The 17,006-nt window shown below is 38.4% G+C and overlaps 1 protein-coding gene across 3 annotated transcripts; it reads left to right on the forward strand.

Annotated features, from left to right (window-relative positions):
* The first annotated feature begins 860 nt into the window (after positions 1-860).
* On the forward strand, positions 861-16,757 carry LOC307016694 (uncharacterized protein). 3 transcript variants are annotated; one of them, XM_079645932.1, is made up of 7 exons: positions 861-992; positions 13,286-13,419; positions 13,530-13,672; positions 15,038-15,181; positions 15,474-15,578; positions 15,914-16,178; positions 16,316-16,757. In XM_079645932.1, exons 3-7 carry the CDS (start codon positions 13,569-13,571, stop codon positions 16,520-16,522), a joined length of 825 nt encoding a protein of 274 aa, XP_079502058.1. In that variant the 5' UTR covers positions 861-992; positions 13,286-13,419; positions 13,530-13,568; the 3' UTR covers positions 16,523-16,757. The 3 variants fall into 3 exon arrangements, with proteins under 3 accessions (XP_079502058.1, XP_079502059.1, XP_079502057.1); XM_079645933.1 differs by lacking the exon at positions 861-992 and adding an exon at positions 11,773-12,540 and having other exon boundaries at positions 13,530-13,653; XM_079645931.1 differs by lacking the exon at positions 861-992 and adding an exon at positions 11,776-12,540.
* Positions 16,758-17,006: the final 249 nt, after the last annotated feature.

Consider the following 17,006-nt stretch of genomic DNA (forward strand, 5'->3'; position numbering starts at 1 on the left):
GACATTTTAAATTAAAGAATGACATATATACGAAGTATAACCAATTTAATTTCAGCTTTATGATTTTGTTTGTCAACCTTAGTCCCCAAAATTGTGTTGGTCTTTAGTTAAAGGTACATTTACAGCAAATAACTGAAAATGGAACAGAGGAACCATAGCCATAGAGGAAAATCAGACATGACGCCTAGACCAAGCTGCTGTTTTTTGACAAGTCAGGAGTCAGAATGTGACGAGTCATCAGCCTGCTTTTTAACGAGCTGTTCCATTAGGGATCACTTTCATTCAGCTTCCCCAGACAACAGCATATAGGCAATTATTTGTGGACTTATGTTGTTAGAAACTGCAAAGTCATGATTAAGATAATAAGTGTGTGATCCTTTGGTCTACAGTTCCGGTTTACAAATGGCCTGGCTCTTCAGTGTTTTTTTGTAATACTACTATCCCTTTTCATATAAAGTATTTTAATTCGCTGGAACAGTTTTCTGACCGAAAATGTCAGTTTTACCGAACAGTTAAATGGTCCATATTTTGCATGTAAATATTAAGACTTCGAACTAGACTTTTCTGGACTTTTCTATCAACCTGATATCAAGTATGAACTGGGTGACCTCTCCCATATGTGTCAATGGATCAAACATGGCGTCCTGAGCCAGCTACACAGTCATCCTGTCATCCTTACAATTCCCGCCCTGCTGTCCACATATCCAGACATAACGCGTCAGCTTGGCCGTTAGTAAACAGTCTGCACATGCACAAGCTGGCGTTCTCATAGCCTCAGACGATGTTACTGCAAATAGCCACAGCCGATAAAAGAGTGGAGCACCATCTGTCCTGCACGTGGTGGGGAAGAGAGTGGACACAGAGTGGGGAGAGATAAAGGGAAATGTGCTACTTTGTTTTTGCTGATGAGGGAAAAGTGAGTATAACCGGGTCAGTGACTCAGGCGGATGACATCATAGGAAGGGACAATCCACGAGACAGTGTGAGTTAAGGTAATTTGAGCATTGGATATACAGTATATGACCTGACCAACACTGCTGCTCACTCATGCTACAGAGCTGACGTTCACTGGTTCAAACAACCTGCAGGGCCGCACGTTTCCTCAGTTATTGGGGGAAGTTGCATTTTTTGGAACACATGTAAAAACAGGATATTGTTGGGGAAACAGGAAAAAGAGAGCCAACCACTATATGTAGGTAAAGCACAGCCAATAGAGTGGTGCAATGATGACATATTGGAAGACCGGAAGCTGTGTTGTTAATAAAAAAAATGTCGTACTTTTGCCGTCCGTGAGGAAATTAAATGGGGCTCAGAATACTTAAATCTGTATTTTTTTCCTTTTAATTTGTTACTCTTTTCTAAATAACACACTTTTATTTACTCAACAATAACACACAATTATCCTTGTTTTATTTATTTGCTTAATTCTATAATGTCGGGCTTATTCGGAGCATATCAGGACACCGAAAACAACATTTCAAAATAAAGTCGTTATGTTATGTATGAAATTATTTTGTCTATTAAATAGAGCGCCGGGTCATGTTATGACCGTCTTTTCTATGTTGCTGTGGGGTTTTTCCATCGGTTTGGGGTTTAAAATATCTAAACAGTAATAATAAGCCAATAAGTAATAAGCCTTATCAGCCATAATTATCAACATATTTGCTTGGGTTCATGTTCATTTACAAACTTTTCAACTAGAACCCTAGATATATTTTTAAAAAAAATGAGGCCTCACAAAATACTTTAATGTAAATTAAAATGAAAATGTGAAGGAATGTGTGTAAAACAAAATACATCCGTCATAAACAATACCGGAAACAGACGTATATGAAATGCTGAGCGTCATTGCGATACACCCACTGAATTGATTACCCATAATCCTCAGCTATGGTTGAAGCTCGGTAATTGGATGTTTTAGCCGCAATGCACGTTGGGATATGCGATATGAAATCCGAAAACTAAATTACTTTATTCTGCGTGTGCTTGCTTTTCTCTTTGAAAGTTATCACATAACGGTATTGTAATACACGTTTCGACTGCATTACATATTACACATCTGCCGTAGCTCTTTATTTATAGAGCCCTGATTAGAAGACTTCTGGACAAACTGGAAGAACTGTCACCGAAACTGAATACATGACGTGGATCATAAGTATATCAGCAATTAAACAACATCTTCAATTTATTTTCACACAATACGTCTCCTCGCAGTATCAATACTAATTCGGCTGACTTTTATATTTGATCCAATTGGTAGAAAGGCTATATTTTGTAGGGTATTTTAGCTCTGAGCTCAGGATTAGCTGAAAAGAGTCCAGGAAGCTTATTTACAAGTTAACAGCATTTAATTAAACAATGATACGATGATACAGTGAAATTGCAAAGATGGTGGCTCTCCCCGATGGATGGACCTCCGTTGGCTATCCTTGATGGTGCAGTTGGGGAAGAGACCGGCTTCCAGCTGGCTTCTCATGTTATCAACTGTAGTCTTCTCCTATATACTTAACTTTGACGGGGGCGGGTCCAAGGCACGTCCTGTTGTTTTCTGATGTTAGTTTTACAATATTATAATATCTCTTGGTCATTTAAACATTCCCTAATAATAGTATTACAGCGTCAATAAGTGAGGGTTAAAGACAGTGTGTTTAGTGTACAACACCATGTGTCATTTCTCCTTAAATTCACGTACACAAAACATAATATTAGCCAGTGGCGGCTGGCCAATAGGGGGCGATAGGGCGCCGCCCTCCCTAAACCACACACACAAGGAAATTATTTTCCTATAAACTGGGTGTTTCTCAATGTCGAGCAAAGCTGCTCCAGAGCCACTATTCAAGCATACTACGTCATTGAGTGCCGCCGAAGGACTGTTCCAATGTCCAGCATACTTGGAAGTTAGCCAATTGTTGATTCAAGATATGAGTGAGTGTCATAAAATGTAGCCAATCAGCGTCCTCAAAACTTCTTACGGAGGGGCGATTTTTGTTTCGCCCCAACCAAGCAACTGATATAACCAGGAACAGTCTCTGCAGGCGCCATTTTAACAACAAATAAAATGACGAGCGTGAACACTGCCCCAAGACTCAACCCTAATTCGGTAAAATCTCTCATCCAAGAGAAATTTGGCGGACAAACTTCAGGTGAAAGAGCTGGGCCAAGATCAACCTGATATTGTCATCAAACAGCAGGATAGTGAGAAAGGGAAGCCGTATGTGCGAGGCCTCTCTCGTAGTTGGTACACCAGAAAGGCCTGGCTAGCCTTATTTTGCTTTCCTTGCTTGGTTTTTAAAACAACGGGGACAGATGCAGCATAGACAACAACTGGAGTGAGGGATATGAAGCACCTGTCTGAGAAAGTGAAGAAGCATTAGAACACCACGCTAGGCAGAGTGAACATTGCTAAGCAGCTGGACGAGGGCCACAGGATTGCGGTGAGGAAACACAATGAGGAGGTCGACAAAAACAGGCATATTCTATACAAAATAATCGATTGTGTGAAGTTTTCTGGAGCGTTTGGGCTGGCTTTGCGTGGGCATGACAAGACTGACTCTTCAGTCAACCCTGGCATTTTCAGGAGTTTGCTCCCTGAACACCGTGCTGGAGGAGCACCTAAAGATCACCACCGTTTTTAAAGGCACTTCAAAGACGGTACAAAACGAGCTGTTGGACTGCATGTTGGACTCAGTGTTGAGGGATTAAATTCTGGAGGAGGTAAACAGCGCTGATTTTATCGCCATTCAAGCCGACGAGACGACGGACGTCTCCACCTACTACCAGCTGGTGCTTGTGCTACGCTATATCGACGCTCTCATGCCAAAAGTGGACAGACATGCTATTCAACCAGCTGCAGAAGAGCGACATCGACCCCGTCTTCATTAAAGCACTTGCAAACGATCAGGTAAATAACTATATTTTTGGCTGAGAACACTTTTAAAAAATATCTGTTCCTCACTTCCAACAGTCTAAATGTGCCAAGTCATCAAAGTCAATGAATATCATGTATCATATCACAATTATATTTGTTTTAGTTTAGTTTTTTTTTTTAAAAGAAAGAGAAGACACTCGGATTTGGATAATAATGCAGGTAAAGTAGTTAATAAACACAGTTTGTAATAACAGGCTTATTCAGGTGTCCACCAGGTCAATTTAACTCATTAAAGATTTTCTTTATAAAACATTCCCTCAATTTTACATAATAACAAAGGAAGAACATTCTCCAAGCAACATTCTGAGAAAGGTTTCAGGATGTTATTGAGGCCTGAGATGACAGAAAGTGTTTTATAAAATGTTCCTTTAATGTGATATGTTATCTACTCTAAAATAATAACGTTCTGGGAACATAAACAAATCTAACTTGCTAACCCTAACCGTGAATGTTTTAAGAATATAGGGCATAATGTTCTAACAATCTTATTAAAAACATCTTAAGAAGGTTATCAAAAACATCTTAAGAAGGTTATCACCAAACATTTCAAGAATGTTTTTAAAGAACGTTATCCTACCTTTCAGAAGAACATTCTGGGAACCAAAATAAAACGTCCAGCTGAAAACGTTTTACGAATAGTAGGGCATAATGTTCGAACAATATTATCAAAAACATTTGAAGAAGGTCATCACAAAATATTTTAACCTGTCAAGCCCTGAGCCTGTTTTTCAGGTTTCAGGCTCGAAAATGCCACTAAGAGAACAAAGGACTATATCTTCACTTCTAAAAGGGGTAAATTAATATTTATTTTTCTCAAAGCAAGGTCACATCTGTGAGTTGGATGTAGAAGTGTCAGAATCAATATAGAAGTTTTTAATTTAAAGTAAATTCAGATGGAAAATAGTAAAAACATGTAAATTCTAATGTCCGCCTAAAAAAAAAACATTACTTATCGTGAAAACCACCCTTGAATGATGGGTTAGTAGACTAAAAGCTTTAGGAATCCAAACTATAACATATAATAAGTACCCTGTATCAAGATTGATGCAAAACAAGTTAAATGTGACCTTTTTAGAGCGGTTTAGAAACATAAAGTCCAGGCGGACTCACCTCTGGGTAATTTGGAAACCATCAGTTCCATCTGACCTTTTTCACGGTAAAAAACATTTTATTACTTAGAATGTTCACTATAGGTTTTCCTTCCATTCAAATACAACTGTTGTAAAAAAAATACAAATAAAATACAAATCTGCTCTGTTATCTGCTGTCCTTTTGTGTCGTTTTGTAGTCAATTTCCTGTTGTTTGTCTTGTCTTACCCCGGCTGATTCACTAAATCCACTGTTTTAATTGTTCCCTATATTGCCCCTATGCCCTGTAAGGTGCCCTTGGGTGTTATGAAAGGCGCCCCCCAAAATAAATGTATTATTATTATTATTATTATTATTATAGAATCGAGGGAAAGTTCCCAAATCCACGTAAACATTACCATTGCGGACATAATAGAGAAGCAAACTAAGCATATCTGAAAGTACAAGCCTGGACTGCAAAACGTTATACTATATTGCCATAAATATGATGATGGATTATCAGTAAACATTTCTACGTGACACAGAGACATTGGATTAACCTTGAGCGGCATTTTTATTCCGGTGAACACAACTTTTGATCACAAATCAAAAAAGGCAAGACGTAATTATTGTAATATTTTTGGAACCGGATGTGGTTTACTTTCTCTTTTCTGGCTGATAGCTCCGCAATTCGGGGTCGTACAGTGATGACATTACATGTCTGGAATCTGTGGAATCTCAGCTTTAAATCGTATATCTTGTTTGTGCAGTTAAGATGAGTAATAAGGGCATTTCTACCGTGAGTTCTGTGCAAAAGTGCGTTAGCATTTTTTCTCTCAATGCTAATTCAAAGGCTTGGTATTACTCTTGTGTTTTTTTTAGCTAAAAGTTGTTCATATTGTTAGTTAGCGGAGTTTCTTACCGTTAAAAGGGTATGGAACATTAATATTTTCATAAATGTTAAGAAGCCCTGAGACATAGTCTCGGGAAAAAACTGTGGGGGGGTGTCCACTGGGGGGACCGCCGGGCTCAAGAGGTTTTTTTTAGAGAACGTTATCCTACCTTTCAGAAGAACATTTTGGGAACCAAAATAAAACGTCCAGCTGAAAACGTTTTAAGAATAGTAGGGCATAATGTTCGAACAATGTTATCAAAAACATCTTCAGAAGGTTGTCAAAAACATCTTAAGAAAGTTATCACCAAACATTTTAAGAATGTTTTTAGAGAACGTTATCCTACCTTTCAGAAGAACATTCTGGGAACCAAAAGAAAACTTCCTGCTGAAAATATTCCTAGAACAGTGAATGGTAACATTCTCAGAATGTTTTTAGAACCAAACATTTCTAGCTTGGCTGTCTCCTCAAAATTACGTTCCCACAGAACTAAACATTCTCAATTACGTTTAGCTAGAAACCTATTTTCCCCCACATTACGTTTGTTTTGGACGTAACTCAAATAAGTTTATTGCTTTCCTACAATGCGCCCAACCACGCACGGGGCTGCTATTAATTCGAACAATCTTGCTGGCCTTTATTATTATTATTAGGATACTATACGTTTATACAAAGAGAAAAGAATGTTACTAACTCACGTTTTCTGGCCACAGTAGTTGCTTTAGATAATTTTACACCCTGAAGTAAGTATTCTCTCTAATGTCGATTGATTTTACAGTGATATCGATCAACTAAAAAACATCAGTTTATCCTTGTTAATTACACAACATTGATTGGTTTAAATTGTGTGCAATGCTTTTGTGTTTTTCGCCTTCCATTCCGAGAGAAAAATAGTTTTTTCGGAGTTTAGGATGGCAGAAGACACTACACTACCCATAATCCTCAGCTATTGTTTGGGACGACACCATCCGCTTTGCTTGACAAACCCCATGATTAGTCCTCAAGCTCTGTGATTGGATGTTGGAATGACAGTGCACCAAGGTTAAGCCGAGAGTCAAACAGCACTTTGAAATGGAATGAAGCCCAACAACGGCACACTGTCCAAAACAGGACTCAAAAGAGTCCAGCCCCACCCCCCAGAACTACACATGCTGGCTATTTCTGTGTTCCGCAACATGTTTTATGGCGCGTCTCTACTGGGAATTGTAGTTTTAAAAGACGTTTTCGTATTTCCCATAATTAGATGTTGCCAGTATTAAACTGTGTACATCCCTGGAGGTTTAGGGGATAGGAAACACATTGGTGTTATCCAATTTAAAACATATAATTAACCCTTAAAGACCGAGCGAGCCGCCCGCGGCTTCAAAGGGGTAGCGATTGTAAACTGTGATCGTTATTCTCGCGTCCAGGAGAGAAGCTTTAAAAAAGGAGACTAAATGGAGTCTCTGAAAAGGTTCAATTGGGTACTTTAATTAAAAAAGGCGCGGGTATGTTACAAGCAGGATATTGTTCAGTTAGAAAAACAGCTGTGATCTGGTCCTCGTGAGCGAAGAAGAGAGAGCGAACCCCTCCTCCCCAGCTGATATATCCTCTGCTGGCTCCTCCCTGTGAGCCGGCTCGCCTCGTCTCTAATGTCCGTTGTTGCATTCAAACAGAGGATTGGTACATTTCACATTCAATATATGCTTAACACGCCTCTTCTCCTCATATTCTCTTTCATCCCTTTTCATTTAACACATTCTAAACGCTGTAATCAATACTCTAAAAAAATACAGAAAATACTTCATGGCTGGTTTGGTTTCCGGTCGTTCCGGATGTTGTAACATGTCTGTAAACAATAACTTTATTCAAATAAACTGTACCTTCATTTAATATTCAGCAATAATAATATCTCTACGTCTATAGTTGTAGTGTTCAAATCAGTAGGTTTCGGTGAACATCACTCCATGTCATTTCGCTACTAAATTCACCTCTATAGGAAATGGTATATTAGCCACATGCTAAATGCTAACCGGAGATGAAGGATTTTCAGAATAAAAGCTTAACTGGTTGTGCACTAGAATTTCTGGTTTTTCAGTATAAAACAGCATTTAAACTGACGGTATGTTTAAGCTACATTATACCATCAAAACATTGATTTTAATTTCTAACAGTCCCTCCTTACACGCCTAAAAGGTCTGTATCTAATACTGAAATCAATGAGTTCTTCATCTGAACTTTGCATAGTACATAACTCATATTACAAACATACAATCAAAATGGAATGGTTCAATAGCCTTAACTTTACACAAATACAAAAAATACTTTGACTGTGCTCAAACATAAACGTTTTTCCCTTGTGCATAACTTCTAGTGTTTACATTCAATATCATTCTTCAAAATAGCAGCAATTGCTAGGTATCAGAACATTTCTTCCTCCCTCCTTTCACAGAAACCGTTCTCATACCACGCTCAGTGTTAAGGCACTTGTTTTAGAAAGTGAAAAGAAACAAACCATTTTAGACTAGCAATTATTTATAAAACATGAGATATACCATATTAGGATAGTATAAAATAATAAAGAATAAAATAAAATATCTTGGATGGTGAAAAGTAAATGGAAAAAATAAAATAAACTATCTTCGAATAGTGTAAAGTAAATTGAAATGGATTCACTCCATTTTAGCATTTTATTTTGCTCACTTCTTCACATGATTTCTTCATTTAAAGAATCACATCGGCTGGACATTCATTGATCAATCTCATCTCCGAACATCCATATCATTTAAACTAACTCATCATTTTCTTCAACATCTGTATACGGGGGTGGGTTGTCTTGTTCTGCTAACATTTGTAACTGTCTCTTCATGAGACATTTACCCTCCCTCCTTTCATACCATTTAAGGTATGAAAGTAATATGTTCTCTAGAAGGGGCCGTTGTGATCAATCGGTACGTTCTACTCTGGGGTACGGCATTCTGGACAGTCATTTCTGGGAGAAGATTTTGGTCAGTTACAACAGTTGTAGAATTTCATCACTTAAAAGTTCCTACTCAGTACCTTTGCGTGGTCTGTTCTAATGCAGTGATAAAGTCCCTGAAATGGTGTGAAAACCGGTGGAATATCAATAACTCATAATACTAATTTATCTTCAATTCTGGTCTACTTGATGAACTATGCTAACCCCTCTATCAGTGTGTGGAACTTTGGGTGCCGAGCATGTGATTATTACTCCCTCATTTAACAAGGACTTTAAAAACAGAAGTCATTGGTTTGTAGTTCAATTTAGGAATTTTCACTTATGGCAGATATGTTTCTCCTTTAAATAACATCTCTAAATGTCAGGTCATCTGGTGAATGGATGACCATTAGGAGGTGGTGGGGCTTGTCTTTTAAAACTCATACTCTGGTGGCGCCGTGTGCTCCCAATGAAGCTGCAAGTAAGATTTAAAACATCTGCAGGAAGGGTTGAGCGACCCCTTCTCCCTAAACGATATTTGTTGTAAAAAATATACACCATCACAATGAGTGCTCCAAGGCCCCGCATGTATTACTCCCTATTATATTAGTTTTTCAAAATAAAAATTTGCTATCGCTCTTTGCCCAGTGTCTTTTTAAAACTCTACATCTTGAACGACAAACAAATGTTATTTCCACCTTAACAGTTATCCTGTAGTAATAACCATGCTACAATGGAGAAATCAATACTCTAGATTGGAATACTATCTTTGGCTTGGTACTAGCTCTACCTTTAACATTTTCCATACAAATAAATAGTTGTCTACTCTTATAGAGGGGTTCCTAAAAAAACTGTAGATTTATATTGTAAAAAAATTAAATCTTCCCCAACTTCACACATGAATACAAATCTCTTAAAGAATAATTTGTTCATATGATGAAAAGATTGAATAATATGTTCTACCCTCAGTGTGTTTTTAGGGTTATTTAATAGTTTCCTCTTTCTTTCTTTATAAATTCACCAATTGATTAATTCATGGCTAATAAATCTTTTTCTTTACGTATTTCTCGTTGGTGAATAAGTGTGTTTATGTGTAAACTCACTCACTCCCGTTTTCCTTCTCTCCCCCTCTGGTTGTCAAGCCACGACCCCCTCACGTTCGGCCGGACCATGCCAACTCCTCCGTCCTGTCCTCTTCTCCGTCCACCTTCTCCTCAGTCCACCTTCTCCTCAGTCGATCCACTGTAACTCTTTTGAGTGGCCCAACTGCTTTGCATTTCATCTCCTCCTTTACAGTCTCTACTTTGTTGCATGGAGGGCGTATTCTGCTCTCATGTCCCACACTCTGCTCTTATGCTCAATCTCGTGGCTCAGCTTGTAACTTCATGTCCTGTGGGGGACCGATGAAAGTGTGCCTTTTTCTGTCACCTGGTTTTGGTTCTGGATGCCTCAGGTGGAGATGGTTCTGGATGCAGTGTTGGAGTTGTTGGTTGAGCTCTGCTTCTCTGTCTGTTCGATGGAGGAGGAGGAGGAGGAGGAGGAGGAGGAGGAGGAGGAGGAGGAGGAGGAGGAGTCTTCCGTGGTGAGGTCTTTTGTCTGCTTGGAAGATGGGGTCGTAGCGGTCTGACAGGCGGAGAGAGAGAGAGAGAGAGAGATCTCGGGATGCATTACCTATATTTAATTCTGAGGTACAATAAATCCAATCTTTCCCACTTTATTTTCCTAATCATACTATCTTTCTTAGATGTTAAATGTCATCCAAGTCCAGTTAATATCTTCTAATAATTTTACCATATCCCTAAACATTGTTTTCACTCACTGTAACATGTTTATCCCAATTAACTCTTTCAGGAAACCATTTTCTTCTATACATTTAAATACCTACATGTTAGAAGCACCACATATTTCACACACTATAAAAGAACGTCCCCATATTTTCTCCATCCCAATTAAATCGTACTGTTATTTAGAACATAAGTAACTTCTGTGACTGGACATATCTGCAATGTCGCCACTATCTGCTGGGAAATTTTGTTCATAGAGTTTGTACGTACTGCTGTACTTGTGGGTTAGTAGCCTGTTACAACTGTAATCATTTTCAATAATTTTACTCAGGTCATCGGTCGGTTGTTCATAAACTTAACAGGGGGTGTTTCTGGTACAGACTAAAACATGGATCCAGTGTATTTAGAGATTCCCCTAATCTGTTAATCCCCATCACTTAAACCCATCTCATCATTTGATACAAGAACTGCATATATGGGGGGTGAATCATCTTGATTATAACCGCCTCACCTTTGGGAATGAGTATTTCTAACTCCTCCTCTTGTTGCCCAGCTGATCTTTTGGCTCTGGGGATAAGTGAAAGTCTCTGAAACACAGCTGGAGTTTTGTTAGTGATGTGGGCATTCTCTATGAGTGAACTAATGGTTCCATGTCTTACTTGATATTATACTCCCCATCAGTGGCGGCCGGCCCATAGGGGCGCTAGGGACCCCGCCCCCCCTCTTCCCACATGTTTGATTGTCATTAAAAATTCAAAATAAATAAAAAGATATATTTCCAAAAAATATATTTTTTTTATTTGTATTTTTAAAGAACAAGGTAAATATTATATAGTTGGTATCAGTCAAATGTATAATCTACAATAAAATCTCGTTTAAAATTGTTTTACGATGTCTAAAGTTACTGATAAGTCACATGTTTCCTGCCTGGCCGCAGCGTGTATCATTACCCTCTCTCGTCCGGGCGGTAGAAAGGTATGGAATGCCATTTAAGCCAAAATTAAATAAATAAATAAATACATCAATAATTAAATAAATACATATATATATAAATATGCCTATGAAATAAATTATGAAATAAATAAATGAGGCAATACATATGTATACATGTACATTTAATACACATTTATTTATTTCATGGGACTTTTATTTCATAATGAGACATTTATTTCAAGAGACTTTTATTTCATAATGACACATTTATTTATTTCAAGAGACTTGTATTTCATAATGACACATTTATTTATTTCAAGAGAATCGTATTTCATAATGACATATTTATTTATTTCAGATGACTTGTATTTCATAATGACGCATTTATTTATTTCAGGTGACTTGTATTTCATGATGAGACATTTCATGATGAGACATTTCCATTCCTTATATGCAAATGAACGGGGCGTGGTTAGCTCACAGATCCAGAGACCCAGACCAAAGCAACAGCACCACAACACTGACTACTCGAGAAGAGGAAGAAAATGGAGGAGAAGGACTTAAACATTTTTTTATAAACTATATAATAACTACTAAATGAAAATAAGGCGGGGCAGACAACATGGAAGACGTCGGTGGGCTCCAAGATGCTATGCTATCCTTAGCAGATCAAATTGATCAACACGGTTTACCAACAGATACTGTGTTGGCCCATATTGAAGACTTTATCGAAGTACTCGGGCGGATAAGCGCTCTTCGAGATATCGACACGGATAACGAAGTTGTAAATACTTTGACACTGATTGAGCACCGTGTTCGTGTGGAAGATGTCCAAGAAGTTGGTTCAAGCACAGGTGCAGGACGCCCGCCTCTGGATATTCCATGCGATATGCTCGCTACCTATGTGCTGTCCGGTCTATCAACCCGAGAAATCGCGGATCTGTTTGGTGTGTCATCCCGCACAATTCAGAGGAGATCGGTCGAAGAAGGCTTAAGGTGAATTACTTGAGCTAACGTAAAATCAAATTATTGCTCTATCTAGCTAACGTCATACAAATAACGAGCCCATAGAAATAGAATACGAGTATACTACTATACTCATATTCTATTTATATGGTCAGCCCGCTACAACTGTCACTATGGCAACGGTACACATACAAATGGCCGCCGCTCTGACCATCCTGCATTATCTTAAAATATAATACATCCATTATCCTGCTACGTTGATTTGAATGGGAATGTCCGTTCTACTCCTATTTTATTTCTATGGACGACACTGGTGGGCAAAAACGTGTATAATACAGTTAACAAAATTAAAACATGATTGACAAACAATTATTTAGTATTGTGTAGCAATATGATACGAAGAGATGTTTGAAATGGAGTATATATGTTAGACTGGTGGATGTTCGTCAACGTTAGCCAAAACGTTTATGTTGACGTTGCACACAAGTTAGGTCAGTTATTATTAACAGCTGCTCTGTCAGATATGACTATTGTTACACCGAAATCTGTTTGTATCGTGAAATTGCGGTTTTTGTTTATTCATCAAAAATGACTAAAGTCAGAGATGTTTCCTGATACACGTGAAGTTGCAGCCACTGTATAAATTAATGTTAAGATCACTGGAGTTGTGTTCATGCTAACTGTTACACCTAACTAACGTTGCTGTCGCTTATGTAATAAATATATAATTGAAGTGACATTACACATATATATGTTTTATGTTTTTCTACTGTAGAAAATCAGACCTATACTCTTCAATTAACGATGACGATGTAGATGCCTTGGTGATGGAGATTCAGCGCACTAATCCGAATGCTGGATATAAAATGATGCTGGAACATCTACGGTCCAGAGGCATACACATTCAAAGTAAAAATTAACAGTTTTTGTTTAACCTCAATGTTCAACCCAATTCCAAATGACGTGGGTTTAGCCAGTCGCCAATTTGAATAAACAAATAAATCTCCTTTTTCAATCAGGGCATCGAGTAAGGAGTGGAGAGAGTGGATCCAGGAGCAATGTTGATGCGAAGGTTAACCCTCCAGACTACAAGGCGTCGTCAGTACAATGTTCCTGCACCAAATAGTCTATGGCATATAGACGGTAATCACAAGCTGATCAGGTCAGTTTTTCCTGCTGCTTTTTGAGCTGTGTCCATCATAATCTAGTAGGCCACTGCTCTTGAACTCATGTACTCAAGTGCTGCAGTCCTGCAGTTCTTTGTTCCAAGCCTGTACCACACCACCTGAAATCACTAAATAGTAACATCATGTGAGAAAACAGAGGTGAAGGTGTGATTGCTGAAATAAGTAGGCCTATCTACAGACATTGCACCCTTGGAAGTATTGAGTGTGAGACCAATTTGAAGGCTGAGGAAAAAGTAACATTAAAAGATATACGGCCAGGTCATTAATACTTAAAGATGCCTTTATCCTTTTTTAATACAAAATATAACAATGAGGGTTCTGTATGTTAGTTAGTTGAGGATATGAATTGAACTCCTTGTCTACTCATTAGATAATAATTGAGTTTGAATTTCAAACAAAAACACAATTAGATGCTACTAAAGGTACAGTCCTTGCATGGGGGCAAGCCCTCTACCACATACATCCTAGCTAAATATGAGCTCTTCTGATAGTACCATAATGTCAGTGGTGTCCAATTTTATCCGCAAAGGGTTGGTGTGAATGTGTTCCAACAAAGCAGTGACACATGAACTCACAACTAGTTGGTGCACTGGAATCGGGTGTTTTTCTGCTTGGTTGAAATGCACCCACACTGACCCTTAGTTGGGACATCCATGATGTATTTTAACAAATGTGTGTAAGCTTTGACATACAAAATTATTTATAAGCATTTTCAAAGGTATGAACATGATCTAGAATATGTCTCAATTCCAAACAGTACCATGAAATCATATGTTCACATGTTCACATGAAATCACATGTTTCCTCTTCATATTTACTCTGTTAGGGCACTGTATTAGCACCTGAGATGGTCAAATCAGTTTTAGCCTACTAACAATCTCAGGACCCATTGGCAAAGTCCTTTTACGGAGATTAGCCTACCGGAAACCAACATTTTAGCACCTTGTGTGATTCCATCTTTAGTAGAGATGAAAGGTTAGATGTTGGAAAAAGGTACTTTAAAATATAAATGTTGTTCACCCAGCTGACAAATCTGCTTGCCTTGGTAAAGTAAATTAAACCATTGAATTTGCTTATTTATGTACAACTTTTTTTTAACTTAAAGAAGGTTAACATGCAATGTACGATAATGTTGGATATTGCAATGGCAATAATGTTTTGTGATATTGCAGGACATGTTGCTATTGCAATATCCAACGTTATCACCCAACCTGCCACAACCATACCCCTCCAACCCTATTCCTAACATAGCTTAATGAACAAGATGTGCCTTTATCAACTGTGATTTGGACATGAGGCCCCAATTCAATAACCAATTAATCCTGTTATATTTCACACAGATGGAGGATTGTTGTTCATGGTGGCATTGATGGATTCTCCAGGCTAATTGTGTACTTAAGTAGTGCCACCAACAACAGAGCTACAACTGTTCTTGAAGGCTTCTTGTCTGCTGTTGGCCAATATGGCGTGCCATCTCGAATTCGGTATGTAATGTCCTACAAATGTCTAATAAATGAAGTACAATGAGACTTATTTGACTAAAATGTATTTTAATAGCATTTCTAACACAGGTACAATTATCAAAAAGAAAATGAGTGTTCGGAATTTCAAACAAGTGTAATGAAGGTGCTCTTCGGTAATCTTAAAACAGAGCTGGGTTACAACAGGGGTATGCTTAGACCCTGAAGAAGGCTTTCCGAGAGAAGACCTTTCTTTTGAAGGTACAATTATGTTGGATAGTCATCTTCAGATAAATGTACTTTTTTCCCCTTACAGATCTGACAAGGGGGGTGAGAATGTTAGGGTTGCTCATTTCATGGTCCAAACACAAGGGGAGAACAGGAGCTCTCATATTACTGGACGGAGTGTTCATAACCAAAGGTATGGAGGATTTAAAAAATATAAATTATTAAAGTACAATGAAACCGAGAGAAGAAGCATGTCTGTCCACCCTCACAAAACAATACTTACATTCAGGCGGGGCAGGGGGTGATAGCGGGGCGTTTTACTGGCAGTTCATAACAAGTTCATTGGTCACTACCTAAAATCCAGCTCTCACTTCGCTCATCATTGTGTTCACACTCCAGTCTGAACATAAGTGTCAATCAGCCATTACTAGTAGAACCTTGTACAACTTTTCCATCCTGCTAACTGTTGAATAATGTGACCTGCCAAAAATACAATATAAAGGCTGTATTTCATTCTTTCTTTTACAGAATTGAGCGCCTTTGGAGAGATGTGTATGAAAATGTTCTTGATCTGTTCTACACAATATTCATCCAGCTGGAGGCCCAAGGATTACTCAATCCTGACCAAGAGATTGACCTGTATGCACTACACAGGTGCTTCATGCCACATATTCAGCATCATCTTCAGTTTTTCAAGGAGGCATGGAATCACCATGGGCTGAGGACTGCAAGCCACCGTTCACCTTTACAGTTGTGGTTACTAAACAACAGAGAGGGACAAGATTTCTCACAGGTAAACAACGTTTTTTAGATGATGTAATGTATGCCATCTTATTCCCTGGCTCAATTATTTATTTAAAATACATGCAAAATGACCCACATTGTAATTGATTACACATTCTGAACGGCTTTATTCCTTTCGTATGTCAGGTTGGTGAGGATTATGGTGTGGACTGGGAAGGACCACATACCCCCTGTGCATCTAATGTCTTTGTTCCTGAGATCCAGCTCCTGCGCCCATTGAGTGAACAAGATCTTGTGGCCCTACCAAAGCCCCATGTTCCTTTCAGTCAGGCATTGGCAGTTTATCTTGAAACTGTTCAAACCCTCAGAGTTATGTTGAACCCAGAACCTTAGGTCAGGCAACATTTTCTTCGCACGATTTCAGCAGTGGTGGAAGAAGTACTTAAAACCATTACTTACGCAAAAGTACCAATACAACAATGTAAATTACAAGTCAAAGTACAGACATACTATCAACAAAAATGTACTTTAAGTATCAGCAGTAAAAGTACATGTTGTGCAATAAAATGTAAATAATAATAAATTCTGATGCAGCATGTTACTGTTGGAGCTGCTCTCATTCCTTTAGCTGTGTATTCCTCTCTACTCCTTCTTTTACATGCAAAAGCACACTTGCATGCACATACTGAAGGATATGAAAATGAAGGATTGAAGAGCGACACGATGGAAGGAAGCCGAGAGCAGGGAACAGAGAGATGGTTGTGTGGTGACGTTGAAGGGAAATCATAAAGGTGGATGACCATTAATCCTTCAGTCCTACAGATCTTTTGTTGTACAGATCTTTAGCAGCAAACCTTTTGTTCCCAAAATACCAACC

This window comes from Notothenia rossii, assembly GCF_949606895.1.
Source record: "Notothenia rossii genome assembly, chromosome: 8".
NCBI classification, from domain to species: Eukaryota; Metazoa; Chordata; class Actinopteri; order Perciformes; family Nototheniidae; genus Notothenia; species Notothenia rossii.

Bases quoted from the DNA above. Each gene is read 5' to 3' on its own strand.
- LOC307016694 (XM_079645932.1), top strand. From the start codon at position 13,569: ATGTTGATGCGAAGGTTAACCCTCCAGACTACAAGGCGTCGTCAGTAC. The intron at 13,673-15,037 runs GTCAGTTTTTCC...TATTTCACACAG, and splicing joins GGTAATCACAAGCTGATCAG to ATGGAGGATTGTTGTTCATG. The intron at 15,579-15,913 runs GTATGGAGGATT...TTTCTTTTACAG, and splicing joins CGGAGTGTTCATAACCAAAG to AATTGAGCGCCTTTGGAGAG.